This window comes from Phocoena sinus, chromosome 12, assembly GCF_008692025.1.
Source record: "Phocoena sinus isolate mPhoSin1 chromosome 12, mPhoSin1.pri, whole genome shotgun sequence".
Taxonomy (NCBI): domain Eukaryota; kingdom Metazoa; phylum Chordata; class Mammalia; order Artiodactyla; family Phocoenidae; genus Phocoena; species Phocoena sinus.
The window spans coordinates 7353739-7378885 of record NC_045774.1 but is presented as its reverse complement, the minus strand read 5'-3'; the positions used below and the strand labels follow the sequence as shown (position 1 = coordinate 7378885).

Sequence of the window (25147 nt, the reverse complement as noted above, 5' to 3'; positions counted from 1 at the left end):
TCCCTGACTTGTCTATTTTCTTTTTTTTTCTTTTTTTTCGCGGTACACGGGCCTCTCACTGTTGTGGCCTCTCCCGCTGCGGAGCACAGGCTCCGGACGCGCAGGCTCAGTGGCCATGGCTCACGGGCCCAGCCGCTCCGCGGCATGTGGGATCCTCCTGGACCGGGGCACGAACCCGTGTCCCCTGCATCGGCAGGCGGACTCTCGACCACTGCGCCACCAGGGAAGCCCTTGTCTATTTTCTTAACAATGACTTTTGATAAGCAAAGTTTTCATTTTATTAAAGTCCAAATTATAATTTTTTTATAATGTTTTCTGGGTCCTATCCAAAAATGGTCTGCCTTCCCCAAGGCTGTGAAAATAATCTCATATTTTTTTCCAGAAGCTTTAAATTTCAGCTTTAGTTTTAACCTTTCCTTTCAGGTCTAAGAGTTTTCTCAAGTGAATTTGACATGGCAGCTAGGAGTCAAGGTTTTGGGGTTTTTTTCCTTTACGGACACTCAGTTGTTCCAGAACAATTTGGGGGAAATTTTCCTCTTCCTATTGAATTGCTTCGCCAGGTATATTGAAAATCAACTGACCATACATGTTTGCGGGTCAGTTTCCAGACTTTCCCTTTTTCCATTTGTATATCTTTTTGCCAGTACCACTGATTCCTGAATTCCTCTGTGATTTCTTTTTTGACTCATGGGTTATTTAGAAATGTGTTCTTTAATTTCCAAATATTTGAGAATTTCCTAAACTTTTCATTATTTATATCTCATTTAATTCTGTTGGCTCAGAAGACACCTGTATATTATTTTAATCCTTTTAAATTTATTGGGACTTTTTCAAGGCCAAGCATATGATATACCTTGGTGAATGTTCCTTGTGCACTTGCATATGTATTCTAAAGTTGGGCATATGTTATGTTGGTTCATATTTTCCTCCAAAACTTCTGTATCTTCTCTGAATTTTTCATCTACTTGTCCTACTGTATTGTTTTGGGAGAATTTTTAACTATACAAGAGAGAAGTGAGAAAATCTCCAACTGTAATTGTGGACGCATCTATTTCTCTCTTTAGTTCTGTCAGTTTTTGCTTCATACATCTGAACCTCTGTTATTAGGGTCAACACATTTAGCATCGTTAACGCTTTTTACTTCAAAAATGGCCTTTTTATCTCTGGTATATTTCTTATCCTAAATTAATTTTTCTGTCTGGTGTTAAAAACCATTCTAGCTTTCTTTTGATTAGTGTTTTTTTTTTACATCTTTATTGGAGTATAATTGCTTTACAATGGTGTGTTAGTTTCTGCTTTATAACAAAGTGAATCAGTTATACATATACATATGTTCCCATATCTCTTCCCTCTTGCGTCTCCCTCCCTCCCACCCTCCCTATCCCCCCTCCCCAGGTAGTCACAAAGCACCGAGCTGATCTCCCTGTGCTATGCGGCTGCTTCCCACTAGCTATCTATTTTACATTTGGTAGTGTATATATGTCCATGCCACTCTCTCACTTTGTCATGTGTTAGCATACGGTATTTGTTTTTCTCTTTCTGACTTACTTCACTCTGTATGACAGACTCTAGCTCCATCCACCTCACTACAAATAACTCAATTTCATTTCTTTTTATGGCTGATTAATATTCCATTGTATATATGTGACACATCTTCTTTATCCATTCATCCGATGATGGACACTTAGGTTGCTTCTATCTCCTGTCTATTGTAAATAGAGGTGCAATGAACATTTTGGTGCGTGATTCCTTTTTGAATTTTGGTTTTCTCAGGGTATATGCCCAGTAGTGGGGTTGCTGGGTCGTATGGTAGTGTTTTTATTGTATTAATTTTCCATATTTTGATTTTTAACTTATTTATGTCTTTATATTTAAAGAGCATGTATTGTAAAGAGACCATAACTGGGCTTTGGTTTTATTCAACTTGACAATCTCTGCCTTCTAATTGCATTGTTTCATCCTTTTTATATTTAATATACTTATTGATAGGGCTGGGTTTAAGTCTAACATCATTCTGTCTATGTTCTGTTTCTACCATGCCTTCTTTACTCTTTTTCTCTCCTTTTCTTCTTCCTTTTGGATTAATTGAATATCCTTATTATTATCTATTCCTCTGAGTTTTCATTTTCAGTGGTTACTCTAGGATTTACAATATCCCTCTCTAACTTACCACATTCAAACGTGTATTAATATTATACAGCATCATGCATAATGTAAGAAAATTAGAACAGTAATGTCTACTGTAATGTAATGTCATGTCATGTCATGTCATGTAATTGTAACAGTAATGTCTTCTGTATTGTCTACCTGATGGTAAAGACATCCAGTGAATTTTTCATTTAAGATATATATTTAATATATATATTTAGTTCTTAAATATATATATATTTAGTTCTGTCTTTTCCATTTGCCTCTTTTACAGTTTCCTTTCTCTTTAGCTTATCCATTTGATTCTTTTATGTTCCTATTTTTCTTTAAATCCTTAAACACAATTATAATATCTTTCAGAATTTTTTGTCTGCCAATTCCATCATTTCTATCATTTCTGAGTCTGTATTGACTGATTTTTCTCCTCATTATGGATCACATTTAATGATCTTTGCATGTCTAGTAATTTTTAAATTTCTGCCAGACATTGTAGATACCACATTACTGAGTGGCTTGATTTTGTTATTTTCCTCTCAAGAGTGTTGACTTTTCTTCTGGCGGACAGTTAATTTACTTGGAGATCATTTTGTTTATTTTAGGATTGCTTTAAAGCTTTGCTAGGGTGTTTTTCTAGAGTAACCTTTATTCCAGGAATACACTAATCCTACCCCTAAAGTGTGACTTTTCTGGATTCCTTACTGAATGCCCAAGGTGTCCCATGAAGTCTCTCCTCTCTGGCTAGTAAGAATCTCAACTCTGCAAACACAGAATCTCCTAGTGCTGTGTGAGTTCTATAATCTCCGTTTATCTCCCTGTTCCCTGGTAGTTGTTCTTCGTCCCACTCACATTGTGGAATCTCTCCCTGTGCGTTTGCAGCTTTATATCCAGCCAGAGACTTCAGGAGAACTCTATACATATTTCTGGAGCTCCTTCTCTGCACAGATCCTTCCTCATGATTACCCAGCCTACTAAATCCAAGCTGCCTCACGAATCCCCACTCCAAGCTCTGTGTCCTCAGTTTAGCAAGACTGTTGTGGTCTGCTTTGGTTCCACCTCCTTGAACTGCAGTCCAGGAAGTATCTCCAGGAAGAAAACCAGGGTACTTGTAAATTTATTCTAATTTATTTTCTTTTCTGAAAAGTCTGTCCTGTGCTGCCTGTTGTCCGTCATGTGAAAACAGTTTTTCCATAAGTTTTACAGCCATTTATCGCAGAAAAGCTGGTCTGACCAGACCTAGCTTTCGTCCATCTGTATGTCCATTTTGCCTCTCAGTATCTGTATACTTTCTGACTCTCATCTGCCTTCTTGCTTTTGCTCCTAATGTTCTGGTAACTCGTATCCCTTTAGACCACGAGTGCTCAGGACCCAATGTACCTATACAGGTCAGGTGGAAAATACTTATATTTATCACCCAGTGGTGATAAGTATTTATATTTATTACTCAATGACAAACACAAAACCCCTTCAGGAGTTGGAGGATGAAATGATAAAGTTCCATAGTTGAAAGACCACACTGATCTTTGGCAGGTGCTGTGGAATGATGCTATTTCTAAGCTCTTGATCATTTGTTCTTCTGAGCTTTTTACTACTATGACCTCAGCCCCTCTTTATCTCCCACCCTGCTTCTGCAAAACTACTTAGGAAAGATAGCCAGCCTCTAGCTTCTCTTCTTTCCGAAATTTTGCTCTAAAGCAAAAGCTGCCTGAGATATTTTGTCTCATAGTCTGGAGCCAAAGGAAATTTGGTCCTAAGACGTTTGTTTAAAGCATGGCCCTTTTAACAGGAATTTAAGTTGGCTGTTGCTCCTCTAAGGGTTAAAAATCAAAGACGTACGCATTTGGGTAGTTTCCTGGGGTCTTCTGGTGCCGGTGTGGTAACATCGATGACCAAGATTGACATTTCCTTCCTGTGATAGTAGTGGATGATGTCCCTCGATAACTCTGCCCATTACCCTGGTAGCAGTCCTGGGCTACAGGAGTTTGTTCAGGTGGTACTGAAATTGAAATAGAAGAAATCAGTAAATAATGACTAAAACAGAGAAATATGTGAAATAATTTATTAAACAAACAGAATAGTCATCTCTGGGAATTAACACTCTTCTCTTTTTACATATTGGCAGGCAGATGGCCATGCAAAGAAAACAATAGATCCATAACATTCTAAAACTTTAAGGACCTAACTTTTTGGTAAATATTTAATTTAAAACTCAGAAAAAAATAAGTAGGGCAGAGTGCTTATAGCTGGGCATCGCACTCATGTGCAAGCTCTCTTCTATGGATCTCCACTGGGAGATCATGGGAACAACTGGGCAGGTCTCCAGAAAGAGACACATTCACTGGTGTAGGCTGCCGGTGATGACGGGGTGACAGTGAGGAAGACATGAAAACCTTGTGCATTCCCCAAGACTCTTTGCTTATACAAAGCCAAAACCTCAAGCTGCTGGGGAGTGGGGCAGGAAATGGTCCTGCACCCAGGACCAAGGCAAAGATCTACTGCCTCTCGGGGAGGTGTAGGGCGAAAATCTTATTACCCTGGAGGAGGGGCAGAAAATTCTCTTGTGCCAGGATACTTCACCAACACACAACAGAAGTCTGCTACTCTTCCACCCAAGACTCACCCCATATACAAGTTAGAGTTTAGCTCCATGGGAAGAAGGGGCAAGAATACTGAAAAACATTACCTTCAAAGCCCAGGTGCACAGAGTATATCTAAGGCTGAGGGTAAACCAGGAAGATAGAGAACGCCTACCTCCACCAAAATCTTAGCAGTGAGTAACAAGAAACAGTAGTCTATCACAAGGGTCAGGTTAGAAGTGTGGCATGACCCACGTCTGTGGTGCAGGCATGCAGTGATTGCTAACAATTGAGAAGGGATTAGGAATGCTGAGAAGACTCTTCAGCACCCCAGACCCTACTCTAAGCACAAAGTGATTGCACCCCATCACTGCAGGGATTTGAAACCTGTGGTTCACTTAAGGTAAAAGCAGCAACAAGGAAACTCAAATTCCTTTTATCTGTTAATTGTATCAATTCAATTATCCACATAACATACTGATAAAAGAAGAAGGGTGCCCATTTCAAAGTGTAAAGAATATTTGCTTCAAGAGTTATTGTTCCTCTACATATATATCCAGCATTTGATTAAAAATTACAAGACACACCAAAAAAAAAAAAAAAAGGGAAAAAAAAGCTACTGTTGAGTGATAATCAACAGTGCCAGACTCAGTGATGACTCAGAGCCAGACAGAGATGTGGACACTATCTGATTGAGATTATAAGGTAACTGTGATGAATATGTTGAAGGATCTTGTAGTACCGTACTACAATATGCATGGATAGGTGAAGAATTTTAGCAGAGGTGGAAACTTTTTTTTTTTTAAAAAAGAAGAATAAAATGCAAACACTAGAAATAAAAACCATGTTATCAGAGATGAAAAATTCCTTCAATGGGCTGATCAAGAGATTAAACACAACTGAGGAAAGAATCAGTGAACTTGAAAATAGATTGATAAATATTAAACTGACATACAGAGAGAAAGAGAAAAAAACAGTGGGGGGGAAAAAAGTAGAACAAGCATATAAGAGGTATGAGGCCATATGAAATGGTCTAATATTTGGGTGATTGAAGTCCTAAAAAGGAAAACAGAGAGAGACAGAGAGAGCAGGGGAAAGAAATATTTGAGCAGTAATGGCTGAGAATTTTACAAAACTAATGAAAACCAGCAATCAGCAAACACCAGAAGCTCAGAGAACTTCAAGCAGGATAAATACCATAAATAAACAACAAAAACAAACAGACTCACTTAGATACACCGTAATCAACTGCTGAAAACTGAAGATGAGAGAAAGTCTTAAAGGCAACCAGAGAAAGAAGAAATATTAGATACAGAGGAACACAGATAAGATTTCCATCAGAAACTACTCATAACAGAAGATAATATAGCAACATCTTTAAAGTGGTAAAAGGGGAAAACAATTGTCCACCCCAGAATTCTATACCCAACAAAAATTATTTTTTTAAGTTGAAGGCAATATAAAGACTCTTTCTGACGTACAAATGCTGAAAGACTTCATCATCAACAGACTTGTATTACAAGAAATGGTAAAGGTTAAGTTTTTTACAGGAAGAACATGACATCAGATGGAAATTGGAGAACCAACAAAAAGAAACGAAGCATAGCAGAAATGGTAGACATAAATAAATGAAAGTAAATATAAAAGATTTTTTAAATTTATAATTGCTTTAAAACATGACTGTTCAGGGCAAAAATAGTATCAATTTACTGTGAGATTTCTAACATAATAGAAGAAAACTCTTTGAGAACAATAGCACAATATTTTGGGAGGGAGGAAATAGTACAATGTTGTAAGGTTCTTACATTAAACATCAAGTAAAATAATATTATTCGTAGGTGGAATATGATAAGTTAATGATGTATATTGTAAACATTAAAAAATACTAAAATCAGTGGTAATGAGGCAATACAAAATACTCAATTAATGCAAAGGCAGAGAAAGATGAAAAAAGGAACAAAATTCACATAGGACAAGTAGAAATAACTAATTTGATGGTAGATTTAAATCCAACCAGGTTAACAATTACATTAAAGGCAAACAGTCTAAACATCTCAATTAAAAGACTGAGGGAAGAAAAAGTTATATCGGGCTTCCCTGGTGGCGCAGTGGTTGAGAGTCCGCCTGCCGATTCAGGGGATGCGGGTTCGTGCCCCGGTCTGGGAAGATTCCACATGCCGCGGAGCAGCTGGGCCCATGAGCCATGGCCGCTGAGCCTGCGTGTCCGGAGCCTGTGCTCCGCAACGGGAGAGGCCACAACAGTGAGAGGCCCGCGTACCGCAAAAAAAAAAAAAAAAAAAAATAGAGCTCTTATGGCTGTATTCATTTCAGCAAAAGTAGACTTTAGAACAAGGACTATTTCTAGAGATAAGGAGAGATATTACATAATGATAAAGGGGTCATTTCTTCAAAAAGGCAACAATCCTAAGTGTGTCTGTGCCTGACACAGAGCTCCGGAATATATAAAGCGAACACAAAACTGAAACGAACAGCTGAAGCTGGAAACGCCACCATTCATTTCTCAGTAAGCAATAGAACAGGAGACAGAAAATTAGTAAGGATTCAGAAGAGCTACACAATACTAACCAACTTGGCCTAACTGGCTTTTGTAGAACCCTCTACCCAACAATAGCAGAAGCCAGACTCTGCATGTGAAACAGTCACCAAGAGGACCTCATTCTGAACCACGAAACAAGCGTCAACACATTGAAAAGAAACGAAATCATGAAGCATGTTCTCTGACCACAACACAATGAAACTGTAAACAAAGCCACTGTATATTGTGCTGCTGCTGGAGTAGAAAAATACAGAGCGCGCTGGAGCTCTCAGTAAGCTCTCATCGCCCTTGCTTACCTGGGGCATCCAAATGTTCCGTGGATAATGGAGAGGACTCACAGGACGGTATCGTGCAGTATTCCCACCTCACTTCACTGTTGGTTGTATAGCACCATGGACCTGTTTCTCCATCGGGGTTACGACAATAGTTTTCTTCCAAATTTCTGAAAAAGAAGCGACTGTGAGTTTGGTTTTCCAAAAAGGCTAAAGATATAGCGAAGTGCACACATGCTTGTTAATAGTGATGTTGGCTATGTATCCAGCTAATTCTCTAGAATTATACAAACTCAATAATGGGTGGGAACTTAAGCAGAGCAGGATTCCAGAGAATTATGGCACAGATGCTTCTCTTGGGTAAATGATTGAAATCTATTCCTTGGCTAATGTCTAATGGAGCAAAATAGGTCTTTTCCTACAGCTCTGGGCACTGTGCTGTATGCTGGAAACACAATGGGTATTTTCTACACTGCTTTGCCTCCGAAAGCGTATATCGTAGCCCTGGAATTTAAATGTTCTCAAGCCTTACTGTACGTTTAGTACAAATGTCAAAATGTTGCTGAAACCCGCTCCGAGGTTACTGATTTAGTGGATCTACGATAGGGTCCAAGAATTTGCGTTTCTGACAAATTTCCTGATAATGCTGATGCCGCTGGCCTGGGAAACCACATTTTGAGAACAAGTGTTCGAGGAAAATCAGCGCTAAATTTCACTTCCCTTGCATGTGACTTGGCCAGTTTTCATTCCCAAATGCTGTAAGCCTAGGTCTCTATTGTCACTGACACCAAGGCAAAGTCAATGGGATTTCACTTTCCATCCAGCTGACCGGGAAGAGACCAGAGCAGACTTACCTGCAGGGAAAGTTTTCTGGGGTCCTGTTGTGCTTGTGGGGTGTCTGCTCACCCCAGCGTTGACAGGTGTGCCCAGATACGGTGACAGCCACTGTCCCTCTATAGTTTTCGCCTCTTCCCTTCAGACACTGATATGTTGGCCCGGAAGATGGTGGCGGTGTTGCTTAAATGGGAAAAATACATGACAATGAATGTTTTTTAAGTAAAGGATTCACAGATGGATATTATGGGGGAATGGATGGATGCAGGGAGCGTCAGCCTGTCTTCTTTTCCACTCATCCTCCCAGATATTGGCATTTGAAAGTTTTTTATCGTTTTTCAGAAGAAGTTGATGTGGTAGAATCGATGTTTCCAAGACCATCCCATGAGGAGCTCCTCCAGGGGCAAGACCCTTGGAATAGATGCTTCTTTCTATATTCTGTTTTCTCTATATCCTCAGCTCATCACACAAGGTAAGGCTCAACATGTGTCACATCCCACCCCAAATCTGCACGTGTACCAACAATCCAACTTCCTTTACGAAAAATAAATTATTCATTAAGTAAACATAACTGGATGACCCCCAATATTCCGCAAAGCCAAACAACAGACAGAGTCCATGGGAAGAAAGAAAATAGTGTCTCCAAGGAAAAGGGTATGCAGTGAGAAGTCAAGAAATTCTTAAGACACACTGCCATATATAAAACAGGTAAATAAAAATTTACTGTATAGCGCATGGAACTATATTCAATATCTTGTAATAAACTATAATGGAAAAGAATCGGGTGAAAAAGAATATATATATGTATATATATATATATATATAAAACCAAATCACTTTGCTGTACACCCAAAACTAACACAATATTGTAAATCAACTATACTTCAATTAAAAAAAAAGTCTCAAGAAAAAAAAGAAGATGACAGAAAGAGAAACTGCTGCTCGTGAGGAAGGAGGGCACCGAGGCACCTCAGCGTCCCGAAGGATGACCTTCAGAGCGAAGAACAGGAAGCCGGCCCTCACGGCCTGCTAAGTCCTTAACGGTCTCAGATGCCCTTGTTCAGTGCCTTGCTTCAAATTCTCATAGAAGGAAAATATTATAAAATTGTTTTCTCCAACTCATTCCTGCGAGGTCTACCATTTCATCTTCTCTCCCGACCTCTCTTCTCCTGTTGCTCCCTCCCAAGCTGAACATACTGAAAAACTGGACATCCAGAGACACCTCTTTGCTTACAATTGAAAAGACCTCTGGTTGACAATGAAATCCATGTACCAGAACGCATGGGTCTGATTTGCCTTTAGCGCTAGAGAACCATAAGTGTCAGAGATGGCTCCCAAAAGCCTACATTCATCTGTACTCAAAACAGGCAGAAGTCTATGTTACGGGACCAAAAAAACCCCATAGTAACTAGATACTCTGATCAATTACCTACAGTAACCAATAAATTGTTCTAAAAGAGTAATCACATCCCACGGAATTTATAGGGCAATTTTCAGGCACGGCACTCTTGTTACCAAGAGAGGGACAGGTGAAGATCCGTGAGGACTGGGTAGGAGCATACTTACTACATCTCGGGATGTCACAGAATTCCCAGCGTTTGTTGGGATCGGTGGTGAAACACCATGGGCGGGGCTCCCCATCGGGATTACGACAGTAATTCCTCTTCAGATTCTTGTTTGGAAATCTGAATGTGCAAGAAAGATTTCAACAGCACTGAACATTTACATCCACGGATGAGAATCATTTCAAATGAGCAAATATTGAGCACCTGCTGTGTGCTAGGCACAGCGAGGCACCCAAGGAGGTGACTGGATGCAGGTTATCCTCAGTGTGATGCCAATCTCATAAGGTTAGTCGAGTATTCTAAGGATTATTTTTCTAACAGTTTACACGTGCAAAAATCATAGAATGGGATCAACTTTATCATTTTGGCCATCTGTAAAACCGACGTAAGCCAGCTCCAATTATTCAGCTGCAAATAATAGCAATTTTTAAAACACAAAGTACTTACTGGCTAGAGATAGTCATCTAGTAAACAGTACAGCCGAGAAGTTGGTGTCTTCATAGTTTAAGGGAATTGTCCTCCTGATCTACCCGGTTCTGGTCCTGCTAGCCTTTAAGCTTATAGAAACTGAGACGGATAAGCTATGCTCCCGTGTGCAGGCCAGAGAGTCCCCTCAACCACAGGGACCCAGTGACCGAGGCTGCGAGATGCACGCCATGCCTCGTGCCCCTCTGGGCTCATTTTACGTCCCTTCCTGAGACCACAAATGCTTAGTCAGGATGGACAGAGCAACCAGCAGTGGCTTAAGCAATCCTCTTGCAGGATTGCTTTCCTGAAAGTAAATTTACCCAATTCTGAGCCTTGAGGCTTTACTGTATTTCTTCTTTGGAATACAATAGGGAAAGGAAAATGCAAACAGCTGCGTTTTAAGGTAGCTATTTGGAATGGAAGGTACAGAAATTCAGTGGAGCTGTTTTCTACACTGAAATCTGTGACTTAGTCTCTTTGCCTATAAGTTTTTATAAGCCCCGTTATAATCCTATAGTAGTCCTAGAAAGAAGAGAAAGACCGAAGCAGCTACAGAGAGGGAGGTGTTTTAAGTACAATTAATGTGTACAATTAAGTACAACTAATTAGAAGATGTAGAACATTGTACTGTAGAACTAATCATTACTTTCTAGATCGGAGACTCCTATTTCTATTATAGATTCGTGATCCCCTTTGAGAAGCTAGTGAAAGTTAGGAATCCTCAACCCCAGAAAAATGTACTGATATAAATACACATAAAATGTTGAGGGGTTCACAAAGCCCTAAAGCCCATCCACAGATCATAGGCTAGGAAGCCTTGAATCTCATCAGTATGAAGGAAAAGGAAAGGAAGAAAGAGAAGAGGAAAATATTTGGAAAATACGCAAGTGAGACGTATCTGTTTTTCTTAAACTTTAATGTGCCTACGAATTAGCCAGGAATCTGGTTATAAGGCAAATTCAGATTCAGTGGGTCTGAGATTCTGCATTTCTAACAAACTCTCAGATGATATCACTCTTCCATGGACCACATTTTGAGTGGTAAGAATGTATCCTTCATTTGCAGTCATGTGGGAAGATTCAAACTTTGAAATTCAAAAACATCAGGTATGTTCACTTTTTGAGGAATGCTAAAATATCTAAATAACATTAAATTACCCATAACACTGCAGAGTCATAAACATCTAATTCCACTCCCAGTGAGACTTACTTGGCAGGAATGTATCCATGAGCATGTGGGCTCTGAGAGTCCCACGCCTGGCAATCAAGTCCAGACACGGTCTTGGAAATTTTGCCCTGGTAATTTTCTCCACTGCAATGCATACATTCATCTGGGCAGAACGGACAAGAAGGAAAGGAAGAAAGAAACTGAAATGGATGAAGCAAAACGGAGTAAAAACTAGAATTCCACTAGAAATGTCTAATACCTTTGCCTCTTGTTCGATGTACTTTTCCCACAATCACTTGGCAACAAAACTGGCAATAAAGGCTTAATTTTCTAATACAATCTATAACGTCATTCTCTTTTTCAAATGGGAAAATTAGTATATTTTGGTTAATACCTACTCAACTATTATAGTCTTGACCAAATCCAGAAACTCCATAATGCCATATCCTCAAAGTGGGATGTGTGGTCCTTGGTGGGTGGGAAGGGGGTGGGGGAGAGGTTGAACATAATCTCAGGAGTCTGTAAGTTCTCTACTAGAATTTTTTGATATTTGGGGTCCCCATTCCAATAGCGGTCTTTAAAATTTTCTATGAAATTATTCTGGTCGTATGGATAACTTCCAAATAAGCCAGCACCCTCTCAAAAACATTGTGGATTTTAGTGCTAGGGTTTTTGCTCGTGTTCATGACCTCACACGGGAACAATACCCACCTAAAGGGACAGCGCTTCTGTTTTTATATTATTGAGCTCATGACAGGCTGTTTTTCTCTCTTACATCACTTAAAAATGGAAACTTTGGAATACTTGAAAGAACAAGGTTCAGCAAATATAAGACTTTAATTTTTATGGGGTAATAAGGAAAACAGAAGCAGACTTGATGCAAAAATGATGCTCTTATGTCAGTGAAGGGCCAAATGACCTCATAACATAGTGTACAGGTAAAGGATCCCCATGGTTGGAATAGAAAAAATGATGGGGAAGTGAGGCTTCACGTGGTACATACACTATCCATGTGGTTACACATATCTCACCCTTGTTCATTCCCCCATTGCACCAATAAACAGAGCGGGAAATGTGAAATGAACATTTTTCAATAGGATGTTTTAAATCTTTAGCATTGACTTTTGAGGTGCACTAGTAAATTGATTGGTCCATTAAAACGATAGAATCCTGACTTAAAAACTGGTTCCTTGCTTGGTTTCAGTGAAACAACAAAGTCTACCGTGTTAAATTAATATTGTGTATTTGAATTGTATTGATTTTGTGGTTTTATTTTAATGATTTAATTGCAAATATGTTTTTGGCTTTATACTGTGTCAGAGCTTTGAGCATAAGAAGTTTGCATCTAGAGTTTATATCTAGTTTTATATTAGTCCCTGTTGAAGTACATTTTAATAAAAATAATTTAGATCAATCATGGAAAATGTGCAAAATTGGGCCTTTCCAAGAAGTCATGTGTTACTTGATTCTGTCAAACACAGCACTGATTGATTATTAATATCCCTGTAGAAAATTGATTTACAGCAAATTACTCCACAGACGAAGGGCAGATAGGAAAGCATTTTCTAGAGCCACCTCTGACCTTCACATTGAGGAATGTCGCAGTAGTCATATCTCGTGCCTGGATCTGTGGTGTAACACCAAGGTCCCTTCTTATCATTGTCTGGGTTCCTGCAGTAGTTCTCCTCCAATCCCGCTAAAGGAGAGTTTTCAGGTGAAAAGCTGTGGAGGATGAAAAAGAACCACTTTGACTATATTTTTAAGATCAGCATGTCTTTAGCAAGGCAGGATAAGACGCCCTCTCTTTCCCATCTGCGATTCGAGGTGGTGTCATCCAAATGCATTTCGGCTATGTGCTAGAGCATTCGTGTCACCCAATTTTCAGTACCTCTGCTAATGGCCTGCTTCAGTAGAGTAGCTAATATCACTATGTGGACAGCCAAGTCCTGGAAGTAGAGCCGAAGTGTCTTTATGCACAGTAGAAATACAAAGCCCTCAAAAGCCTGCCAAATTCACGATGCATTCCTAACACCTGCTTTTGGCAGTTGCCCTTCTCTCTGTAAAAGTAATAGACGTTAACACCCTTTTATCTGTGTGAACTCTGCACGAGGTATTACACTAAAATTTCTCTATGCATTCTCTAATGTAGTCTTAATAAAAATCCCCATCAGGAAGGTGTTATTATCCCCATTTTACAGATGAGATAACTGAGGCACAGCCATGTGAAACAAATCAAATCTTGCCTAAGCTTGAGCAGTCAATAAGTAGTATCTCAAGGGTTTAAAGTCAGATGTGTCTGATGCCAAATTCCACATCCTCTCTGAGATGCATCCAGAATTAATGGGAGACTGGGAGGATGGAGTGAAGCTCATTTTCAGAGGTGAGTTGCTATATAACCATAAGAAATTAGATTCAAAACCTAAGACTTGGGACTTCCCTGGTGATCCAGTGGTAAAGAATCTGCCTTGCAATGCAGTGGATACAGGTTCGATCCCTGGTCAGGGAACTAAGATCCCACATGCTGTGGGGCAACTAAGCCTGTGCGCCACAACTACAGAGCCCTGGAGCCTGCACGTCACAACTAGAGAAGAGAAAAAACCCGCATGCCACAACCAGAGAGAAGCCCGTGCACCTCAACGAAAGATCCCGCGTGCCTCAACTAAGACCCAACGCAGCCAAAAATAAATTAAAAAAAAAACCAGAAACAAAAACCTAAGACTTAGAATCTGAAATGGTAGCTCTTGTTTCTGGTTCTTCTATGTACCTGTGTTTGGTAGATTTGGTCCTCCCAGGATCTCATTTTCCTCATCTGCTGGGGTAGAGACGGCCTATATTATCTCTAAGGCCCTTGACATTCCATGATTTGGCCATTTGGTTTAATCATTTTAACCTCAATAAGTCTTAATGTGCTGGGAATATGAGACCTGCCCATCTCATAGGGATGCATAAAGGCAATTTGTTTGGGTACGTGAGGGGGAAGGGTCATAGACACTAAATTCCCACTTGATAAGCCTTGTTAATGAGAACTTAATCCACCTAATTTTATATTGGGCAAAGCCCCAAAAGGATGACACTAAAATAAATAATAGGCGAGTTGCAAGATAATCTGTTTTTCACAATGTTGTGGTGAACACATGGTATATTGGATTTAGACTAATTTACTTCTAAGCATAGCCATCTTTGGTCTTTTCTCAGATTCAGCCTAGAATTCATGCTTTTATAGTTCTTTTGTATTGTTCTCAGTCTTCCAGAAAAGCATATACGCAAGAATGAATGGAAAGCAGCCATTGTCTGCTTTTATTCCATAAACAATCGAACAGTTCTGCCCCAGCATCAAGAAGGTTCTCCCCATACCTGCTAGTCACATGTTCTGGTTTGAGTCAGAAGTAATGGAATCATTCTGAGTATAAGAGGTGAACACGGAGATGAAAGAGAAAGTCTTACTTGGGTGTGTGTGGAGAATTGTCGCTCCATTTTTGACAGGTGACACCACTTTTTGTTTTGGCCATGGTCCCCCTGTAGTTCTTCCCAGTTCCAGTCTTGCACTCTGAAAGATACACTGCAAGGAAGTCCAAACAGTGGTCAAACCCTTTCTCAACAAGAAAAATCATGAAGAAGCCCTGCACTACTTGAACACATTGAGAGAAAGGACACCATCGCCCACTATCTAAAAAGACAGTCTTTTACGTCTAAGAGTTACAGTTAACTAAGCCACGTGGGGCATTGATTCCTTTACTCAAAACTACCGCCCCTCCCTGTGCCCGGCAGACGCTGGGTGCTGGGGATGCTGGAAACACCAAGAGTAGGAACCGCACAGGCCCTGTCCTCGTGGAGCTTACATTCCAGTGGAGTCATGGGGGCCGGTTATAGAAAGTAATCAAGAACACAGATTGTGAAATAGACAACCTCGTGGTGACACATGTAACAGAGAAAATAAACAGCACCATGAGAAAGTGGATGGGAAAGGGGATGGGGGCTTATTCACAAGGTGGGCAGCAGGTTTTCAGAGGTTGAAAGAGATCCAAGCCACTTCTACTTTTGGAAGGTCCCAGTAGTATTTTAAATATGAAAAAATGTCAAACAGGGTGATATGACTGTGGTCTATTTTCAATGTTTACAGAAGATGCTCGCAACCAGCCTCCACTTAACCGACGCACCGGTTGCCCAGTGGGCCCCATCCTGCCTTTAAACACGCTGCCAGGTGCCCACCTGTGGCCCACCTGTGGCAGGGTGGGCATCTGCGGCTGGCAGGCCACTTTCGGGTGTGCCCACCCACTCTGTTCCTACCAGTTTGGTTATATGCTTACCAAGAATCCGTTGCTTTTATTTCCAAAACTTTCTATACAGCTCTATTTGATTACAGATGAGCTAAACTGAGAAATGAATGGGGGGGAAAATGGAGCTTTTTTAAAAAATTAAGTTGAATGGTTTCAAGGACTTGAAAGAGTTGAATAGTATTTTTTTCGAATTTTATTTTATTTTTTTATACAGCAGGTTCTTATTAGTTATCTATTTTATACATGTTGGTGTACATATGTCAATCCCAAACAACAGCTGTTGTTGATTGAGTACCTGCCAAGTGCAGGGCTCGGTGCCAGCTTCTTTACATTTATTCATCATAATCCCTGCGACAAATCTGTAAGGCTGGAATAAGGCCAACACACATCTCTGCACAAGGCTTTGTTGCCTCTCGTTCCATTACAAACTCTCAGTAGGAAAGAGCAGTGTGGATGGAACAGGCAAAAAAAAAGAGAAATGGAACCCGTGGTATAGTAGGGAAGAACAAACCTGATTCCAGTTGGATCTGTGTCTTTAACTTTTGTATTCTGTTGCTTTTGCTACAAGTTAAGAATAACCTGAAATATATAGGCTAGCCCATTCTCAAGGCTCTGACCTCTAAAGGTGTAACACTTTTCCCTTCGTATAGAGACCAAAGGTTGCAGAACAGAGAATAACACTTATCTCGTTGGAGGTTTATAGGAACATCGTGATGGGACTTATGTGGCCACAGCTGCAAGAGCAAAGGATTCCTACACCAAGAAGTCTGCAGCAACCGCCCTGAGCCCCTCCCCTTTCAGTATAAAAGAAGCCTGTATTCTAATCAGGGAAGATGCTTCTTTGGGACACTAGTCCACCATCTTCTTGGCTGGCTGGCTTTCTGAATAAAGTCTCTATTCCTTGTCCCAGCAAATCATCTCTTGATTTATTGGCCTGTCCTGCAGATAGCGGGACTCGAGTTGAATAGTTTTAAAAATTGTCATCATATCCACTGAGAGCAATCCATCCATATAGTTGATATGAGTTTGAAGAGGAGGACACTAATTATCGTAGACAAGTCACTCGAGTGTGGTTTATGCAAGAAATGTACCAGATAACTCCTGTTGGTGGCCCCAGGTTCAAAGAAAAAAAGCCCCTGCTTTACATCAAAAGGTGCCAATGTAAGCTTCTGTTTTCGGTGAAAATAGAAAATATTTAAGGTATATTTGTGTCATCTTTTATGATTCCCCACTTTAGCCAAGTTTTTAAATTAATCAATCAATTATCTGGGGAAAGGACTTCTAACACACCTATAGCAGCTACTGCTTTAAACCCAACGCTCTATATAAAGATGGCAGATCTATCTTCATTGAGATATATTATTATAGTAGATATATTACACTTATCAAAAAGGTAAACTCAAGGTACTTTGGAGGCCAAGGGCCAGGGGAGACTTTTCAAAGGAGGTGATGCTTGAGCTGAAATCTGGGAGGTGAGAAGGAGCTGGAAGAACAGAGGAGGGTCCAGGATGAAGAGGTGTGTGTTTGCCCTGCTGGAGCGGGGGGGGGCAGATGTAAGCCCCGCACATGAGGTAGGCTTAAATAATACAGGACCCTGCAGCAATTGGTGAGTATTTCGATTGTCTTCTAGGGCGCTAAAGGTTTGAAGCAGGGAAGTTACAGACCAGCCGCTGCGGTGGCACAGCCAGTGATGGTGGCGGCTTAGACCCAAGTGGCAGCAGTGGCCATGGTGGCAAAAGTAGAGATGTAACTAATTTGACACTGACCATTCCCAGAAAAACCCTGGCAGGTAATTTAACAGTGGGTCAATATTCCACAGTAAAGAAACAAGCACCAAAAAATGACTGACTTTTGACCTCTCTTCTATTTGTATGTACCCGCCAGAGTTTATATAACCTTTTGCTCCTTTCCATCCCCTTGAAAACAGGCAACTCTTCAACTATCCAAACTAAGCCTAGAGGTCACCCCCATGATCCTCTGGTTAACAATTTACAAAGGACATGTTTAAATGTTAGCATTTTGCAGAGAGTATCCCACCAGCCTTTTTAAAAATCTGACGGACAGTGGGATTGTAAGAACTAGTAACGTCAACGGATAAACTTCAGATATAATCCGCACTTTAGACTCAAGGATTAGAGCTAAACAGTGGGCTAGACGTGTGTATAGCAGACGCACAGATAATTAAACCTAAGAGGATGAACCAATGTGTAGATAGAATCCTAACCTAAAAAAACACTTCTCAAAATCTTGTTTAGAGTTTTGTGGGGAAACTAGAATGTTGTAAGCCATTGTCAAGAATCAGTGAGATAGGATGTTTCTGGTTGAGTTCAACACCTCTGATACAGAATATTTGGAGAGCAAAATTGTTATCAAAATAGTCTTACTACCTCGCCAGCAACAGAGAATAGGAAATAGTTTTGAAAGCATCATTATTCATTTAAACCTTCGTACAGACTTAATGAACTTTTACACATCTTAGAAGACATGCAACTTCCGTAGGAATCTAGGCCACCCGTGATCCTAAACAACGAAAGATCTAGAGTTTTCAAGGAAACTATGGGAAAGGAACTGCAACTTCTGCACATTTTCAAAAGACACCATTCCAGAGTCTAAGGGAAATACAGACCATGCCTGAAAAAAAGTGGAACATGTAAGAGTAAAAATAAGAATATTTTCTCTATTCAAATGTTACTGCAGATTGAAAACACCTCAGTTTTGCTATTTCTCCAGGTTTCAGACCAAGGACTGTGGTCCCTGCAGAACAAAACACCAAGATCATAAGAAACTTGTAGACTCCCCCTCTTCTCCTTAAAAATAAAATAAAATTTTCAGTATCTTATTTTCAGGGTCATAGAGGTGGAAGTGATTTGGTAAATCCAATCCCTTCGTCTTTAAACCAAGAGAAATGAAGCTTAAAAGGTGAAGTCATATATACAGGTTGACGTAGTGGGTTAGTGGCCAGATCTTCTGACTCCAAATTCAATTTCACTACACCACAGCGCCTTCATTCGCTGGTCTGATAAATTACAGACATTCAACGGGCTGGGGGAGGGAAGGGGGAGGGGAATGGGGAGAAGGAAGAAAACGTTGTACGTACTTCTCTTCTCAAATAAAACGACATCCCTCATCCTAAGGACTGGGGAAAGCTTGCTGTTTTCAGCCATTATCACACATTGTTGTTCTTTACTGTGATACTGGAATGCCCTGCAGAAGAGAATCAGAAAACACAACTCTTTTCCTTTATTTAAGGAAAGCAAAGTTTTATTAATAAGGAAGAGACTAAAGATAACTGTCTTGATGAATCAAGGAGCTCAGAATTTGTTACTTCCAATTCAACTTGGCACTGTATCAATGAAGTATCATCAAAGGATGCAGGAACATGGTAGCTACTCTTGTTTTCTTCTACCTTTACCTCCTCCCCCTCCAAACTTTCTCTTTTTTCCCCCCTCTGTTTCAACTGCTTTATTCTTTCTTCACTAGTCTTCTTAATGAAGTGCCAGAATATTGGCTTTGTGCTGGAAAGAAGCAACTGAGTGCTTTAAACCCATTCCTGAGAGGGCCCACGTGGACTCCTGTAACTTCCCCTTGACCATGTCTCTGCATTCTACTCCCTTCCCCTCACACCTCCCTGCACTGTACCTCAGTCCTGCATGGACGCTGAGCCTGGCATCAAAGCCGTCCATGGCTTCCTTTCCTGCCCCATCTCCTGTGTGAACCTTTGCTTCAGCTGACTTGGTCCTTTCATCGTCCCTCTCACAGGTGCCCAGCCGTGCTGCCTTCTGCCTAGAATCCCTCCCGCATGGTCAGTATTTACTAAGATCTCACCCTTCAAAGCCCAGCTCAGTTCCCACCTCCTCCCCAGGCCTTCCCTGGTCATCTCAACTCTTAGGATTGTTCTTTCCTCTGAATCTTCATAGAGCACGTATTGATTACGTCACTTATCAATGTCTCGCATTGGCTGACTTTTTTAAAATTTTTATATTTTATCCAGTTTCTGTGACTACACCATAAATTCCAAAGGGCAAGCACTGGCTTTTGTGTCTACACAAAAATCTATCATATATACTGATATATATGTATCTCCCCAGGTGCCGATCACTGTATAAATGCTTTGTGGCTCCTTAGGGTCTAGGACACTTCTAGTCACGTGATCCTCAATAAATACTTATCGACGATAATGTTAGAAACTAGAGCTCAGAACAATAGCTGCCGATGTCATGTGTAAAAATAAATAACTTCCTTTGGGGGCATTTTTCTAAAGGGGTCACTAATTAACGAGAAACCGTATGGTTTCAGATACAGAGAGCAAATACAGATTCCAAACTCCAATCCCATGAAATTCCTCTATTTTCACTGATAAATCCCTGAGCAAATTTCTCGTGATCAACATAATAGCGTCTCAAGCAGCAGGATTTCTGCGTAGGCGCAGTGACCAAGAAAATACCTGCAAATGAAATCTCTTTCCTCCTCACACTTTGTTGCACATTCGTCTATGCTTCCTGTCACCAGCTGCTTCCGCGTCAAACTAAACAGGGAAGCTCCCTGGGTATTTACATAGTCATCCAGGGGGTCTCCGAGACCTACAAATGGAAGATAAAAGTGGCACAACTGATAAATGCATCAACACCGTTGTTTAATCCTCATGAATCTGTAAACTATTCGCTTTCCATCAACGAAGTAAAACTGGCTGCTCCATTGGAAGCAGAATGGGCGGCTGTGAATAAAAATGTTTAATTAGGAAAACAGTTCCGTGAATAGATGGCACTAGGTTAAAAGATCAACTGGATTGTTAGGTTAATAGATTGGAACTCTTGATCAACTTCCATGTTACTACGTTAATGGGTATGAAACGTTAAATAAGAAAAAATTTGATCTGTTTGCTAGTAATTGCATATCATGATGGAACAGTAAGAGACAACCAAGGGCAACTTTGATGTTGATTTGTCCATCCTTGGGTATAAATAGGAACTGGAGGCCCCTATTCGATTCCCTACAGTGCAAACTTTAGTTGTGGCGCTGTCACTTAAACTGATGGGATCAGCACACTCTGAATGGCTCCACCACAAGATACAAAAACCTTGGTGAGTTGATGATGTCGAGAATAAATAAGAGCTGGACTAACTCTTGACCACCATACATGGCCATTTTTATTCTGGACTTGGTAGAGTGACACCTCACTATTTATTAAAGAGAAATCAGTTTTGCCAAGATGATGACAGCTTTCTGGCATTTCTGAGGAAACAACAGCAGAGCCTGGGACAAACAATGGCCTTGATTTTCCTCGGACATAAAATCTGAGGCAAAGAGTCTGTTTGAAGGTCGCTCTGCCCCCTTGCTACTGCAGAGGGTGGCCAGGGGTGTCTCAGCCATGTTCCCACCGCACGGCTACAAAGAGTACTCCTGAGACACGTGGCGCCTGAGACAGCTGTGGCAGCTCTACTCCAAGCCTGGAGACTCAGCCTCTATCCTTTTGAGATGGAACACCAGCCGTTTTCATAGGGTGAGGGGCTAAAAGAGGTTAATTTCATGGAGACAGCAAAGTTTCCTAAAGTTTGCCTAAGTGGGATTAGGCAACCCGGCAACTTTGACCACTTTGAGGGGAGGGGTGGAGATCAAAGCCAGGGTGAGCGTGTTGAAGAGCGGTCAAGAGAGGCGGTGGGAACAGCAGGGAAGACAAGTCTTTGCAGAAATCTGGCTGTGAAAGGAGCATTTCCTAGAGGCCATATGAAATCTCAGAAATTTTAAAAAAATTTTTATTGAAATATAGTTGATTTACAATGTTGTGTTACTTTCAGGTGTAGAGCAAAGTGATTCAATTATACATATGTATTCTTTTTTAGATTCTCTTCCATTATAGGTTATTACAAGATATTGAGTAGAGTTCCCTGTGCTATACAGTAGGTCCTTGTTGGTTATCCTCCTGATTCATCCCTCCCCCCTCTTTCCCCTTTGGTAACCAGAAGTTTGTTTTCTATGTCTTTAAGTCTATTTCTGTTTTGTAAATAAGTTCATTTGTATCATTTTTTTAGATTCCACATATAAGGTATATCATGGGATATTTGTCTCTGCCTGACTGGCTTAGTGTGATCAGCTCTAGGTCCTCTCAGGAATTTTTGAAGATGAGGCATTCTAGAGCATGTTTGGGCACTGATGAAAACTATCTGGTAGGAAGGGTCATGAAGGGTCACATCCTCATTCTCAGAAGGGCCATCCCTTAACACCCACACACACCACAAGGGTGTGATGCACTTTCCTGGATTAAGACAAAGCCGTTTGCAGAGCCCACCCTCTCCCTGCCTCTGCTCTTCCTTCCTCGACCTGAGATTCTCCAAACTGGAAGGATGGATGGTTCCATCCCTGAATAGGAAGTTGACTGATGTTGTTCAATACACCAAAAAAGCACCTGATACATGTATCAAGAGATTATAGAGAAATAGATATTTTAGACCCATACCCATGTCGTCATCCTGTATTTTTCTCCCAATTGGTGCTCTCATTTCCAGGAAGAGTTGTGCTTTGGTAAATTCTATAGATCAGGATGTGACTTTAAAAACAAACATAAGAACTCTATAAAATATATCCTATAAAGACTGAAATTAGATCTTTTGAAGAGTTCTTAGAAAGTAGAGCAGGCCGGGGTGTAAATGATATCAAAACAAGAAAACTTCCATTTTTATCACCCTTTAATTATGTTATGTTAGTATGTTTCATAGCATATAGCTGCTGAGACCCACCTTAGGAGCTGATACACCAAAGAAATATCCCAAAAGAGAATAAAGTTTATTCTTTTGACTTTGAAAAGTTTTCCCCCAATAATTTCTTTCTTTAATTCCAGGGAACATGTGACAATGTGGTGCAATACGCTTTGTTTATTGACCAAGAAATATTAGACAAATTTTTTTAGTAACAAAAGTATTTTTATATTCTATGCTGAGTGTAGATGTATATTGGTACCAAAACAAGTATATTTTATAAATAATGTGGGTTTGTATTTTTTTAAAATCATGGTACTGTGTATATGTACACCCATGCTTGTGTGTTTGAAAGAAAAGACTTTGTGGTTTGTGAAATGCAAACTGCGTTTCCGCCTGTCACTGAGAACAGCTGTAAAAGGAGATTTTTGTTCCTCTCCCTGGTCATTTCAGTGCACTGGAAAGATGAAACACTTCCATGGAAAGACAGAGTAAATGCCTTCCTTTCAAAAAGAGCTTACGCAAGTCTTTTTTCCCCCTTCTGGTGAAGAGGTATGTTAATCCTGCCGCGGAGAAGTCTGTTCTAACATCTGGGTGTGTCCCACTGTATCCAGAGTTCCAGGTCCCGCTTCCCATAGACTAAAATAGAGTGTGCACAAAAAAATAAAGTAATAATAAAATAGAGCGTGCACCCCTGTGCCACTCCCCACAACCATTTCCCATGAAAACCTCTTTATGCAACTTTCTGCTGTTTTTCCTTTGATATTTCTTTAGATGGCTCCACTAAATTCAAGTGTATTTGACTCTGATTTAAAGTACAGCTCGTAAAATTTTATCTGGCTACTTATAAATTGAATTTCAAGTATCTATACATTGTTTATATGAAGAACCACTAACATAATGTATGATTCCGCTTATAAGAAATGTCCAGTGGACATATATACACTACCAAGCGTAAGATAGATAGCTAGTGGGAGGCAGTCGCGTAGCGCAGGGAGATCAGCTCGGTGCTTTGTGACCACCTGGAGGGGTGGGATAGGGAGGGTGGGAGGGAGGGAGATGCAGGAGGGAGGAGATACGGGAACGTATGTATATGTATAACTGATTCACTTTGTTATAAAGCAGAAACTAACACACCACTGTAAAGCAATTATACTCCAATAAAGATGTAAAAAAAAAAAAAAAACAAGCAATGTCCGAAACAGGCAAATCAGAGACAGAAAGTAGATTAGTGATCGCCAGGGGCTGGCCGGGGATGGAGGTTAGGGAGAGGGGAGAAGAGGGGTTGGAGGTGACAGCTAAGGGGTGTGGAGTTTATCTGGGGGGGTAATAAAAATGTTCTAAAATGTATTGTGATAGGTGCATAACTCTGAATACTGAAAACCTTCGGATCGTATGCTTTAAATGGATGAATTGTATAGTATGTGAATTATATCTCAATAAAGCTGTCAAAAAAAAAAAAAAAAAAAAGAACTACGAAGACATGCTTAGAATATTTTAACAAAGGTTTAAGCAAAGTTGAAAAAGTGGGAAGAAGCATCAGATTCCTTCTCAGAAAGCCCTGGCTAAAGTCCTGGTTTCTGGGAGTTTGGTCAATAGGCAAATAATGTGATTTTCCTAAGGACAGATTTCCTCATCTATAAAATGGGTATAAATCTACTACAATACCTATGGTATCAGCTAAATAAGCTGGACTTAGTAAAGGACACACACATATGCATGTATGAATAAAAATGTGCCCGGCCTACCTCAGGTACTCAGTGGAGATTTCTTGAATTATTGTATGGACATCATCCTGCAGATCGATGCCTGTGATTTCTCCAGGCATAAGAAGCAAACTTATATGTATGGAAAGCCTTCCTTAAGTCATAACAAACAGAGAACAGGTCAACACAGCCACGGACTGGTCAAAGAATACGGTCAGAGATATTTCACTGTTTACATTTGAAAGTCAGAAAAATACGACACCTTAACAAAAATGGTCTACGTTAACCAAACTAAGAACCAGGCGAAGAGACTAACAGCTTTTGGGGCTGTTAGCTATCTGGGCTATTTTTTTTTTCTAACTAAAATAACCATCACGTGGGCTCCATCTTTTAGACTGAAAACGTCATGCGTTATTTTCTCTGCCCACTTGTCTCCGGTATTCCCGTGAGGGAAACAAAACATTTCTTGAAGATTTCCTCATTCTTAGATCGTGACCTGGGAATCTCACGAGTCAAAAGCTAAGTTCAACAAGTTGCACATGAAACCATCATGGATCTATTTTTAATACATTGCTAGGAAAAAATATATTGATTAAAGTGAAAAAACTCTCCGTGTCTTACCTGATTTCAGAAATAAAAGAAGTAGAAGGACCACCTCCATATGTACCATTTTGGGACTGACCAGCAGTGTCCGGAAAGCAGTGTGTCCCAATCCCAAGATGTTATTGACTTACATGAGAGGAAATGCACCACAAACAAGATAATCACATGGAGTTAATTATTCTCTTGGAGGCCCATTGCCACTGTGCTCTGAAGTGTTCAAACATTACCTTGACAGGAGGATCTTACAAAATGTTTGAGAGCGGAGTCTGCAATAGATGCTGGGAA

General features: G+C 40.3%; 1 protein-coding gene across 6 annotated transcripts in view; it reads right to left on the bottom strand.

Moving 5' to 3' along the window:
- Nucleotides 1-24932, bottom strand: part of PLG (plasminogen) — a 44194-nt gene extending 19262 nt beyond the window's left edge. For 3 of the 6 annotated variants that reach the window (XM_032651352.1, XM_032651348.1, XM_032651350.1), the window contains exons 1-10: nucleotides 24881-24929; nucleotides 20306-20441; nucleotides 18959-19065; nucleotides 15029-15143; nucleotides 13167-13306; nucleotides 11627-11747; nucleotides 9951-10069; nucleotides 8405-8567; nucleotides 7575-7720; nucleotides 3982-4141 (exon numbers count right to left, since the gene is read on the bottom strand). In XM_032651352.1, coding sequence (XP_032507243.1) covers nucleotides 3982-4141; nucleotides 7575-7720; nucleotides 8405-8567; nucleotides 9951-10069; nucleotides 11627-11747; nucleotides 13167-13306; nucleotides 15029-15143; nucleotides 18959-19065; nucleotides 20306-20441; nucleotides 24881-24929 — 1256 coding nt within the window. Of the gene's footprint in view, nucleotides 1-3981; nucleotides 4142-5884; nucleotides 5891-7574; nucleotides 7721-8404; nucleotides 8568-9950; nucleotides 10070-11626; nucleotides 11748-13166; nucleotides 13307-15028; nucleotides 15144-18958; nucleotides 19066-20305; nucleotides 20442-24880 lie in introns of all 6 variants that reach the window. The other 3 variants (XM_032651353.1, XM_032651354.1, XM_032651351.1) reach the window with 2 other exon arrangements.
- Nucleotides 24933-25147: the final 215 nt, after the last annotated feature.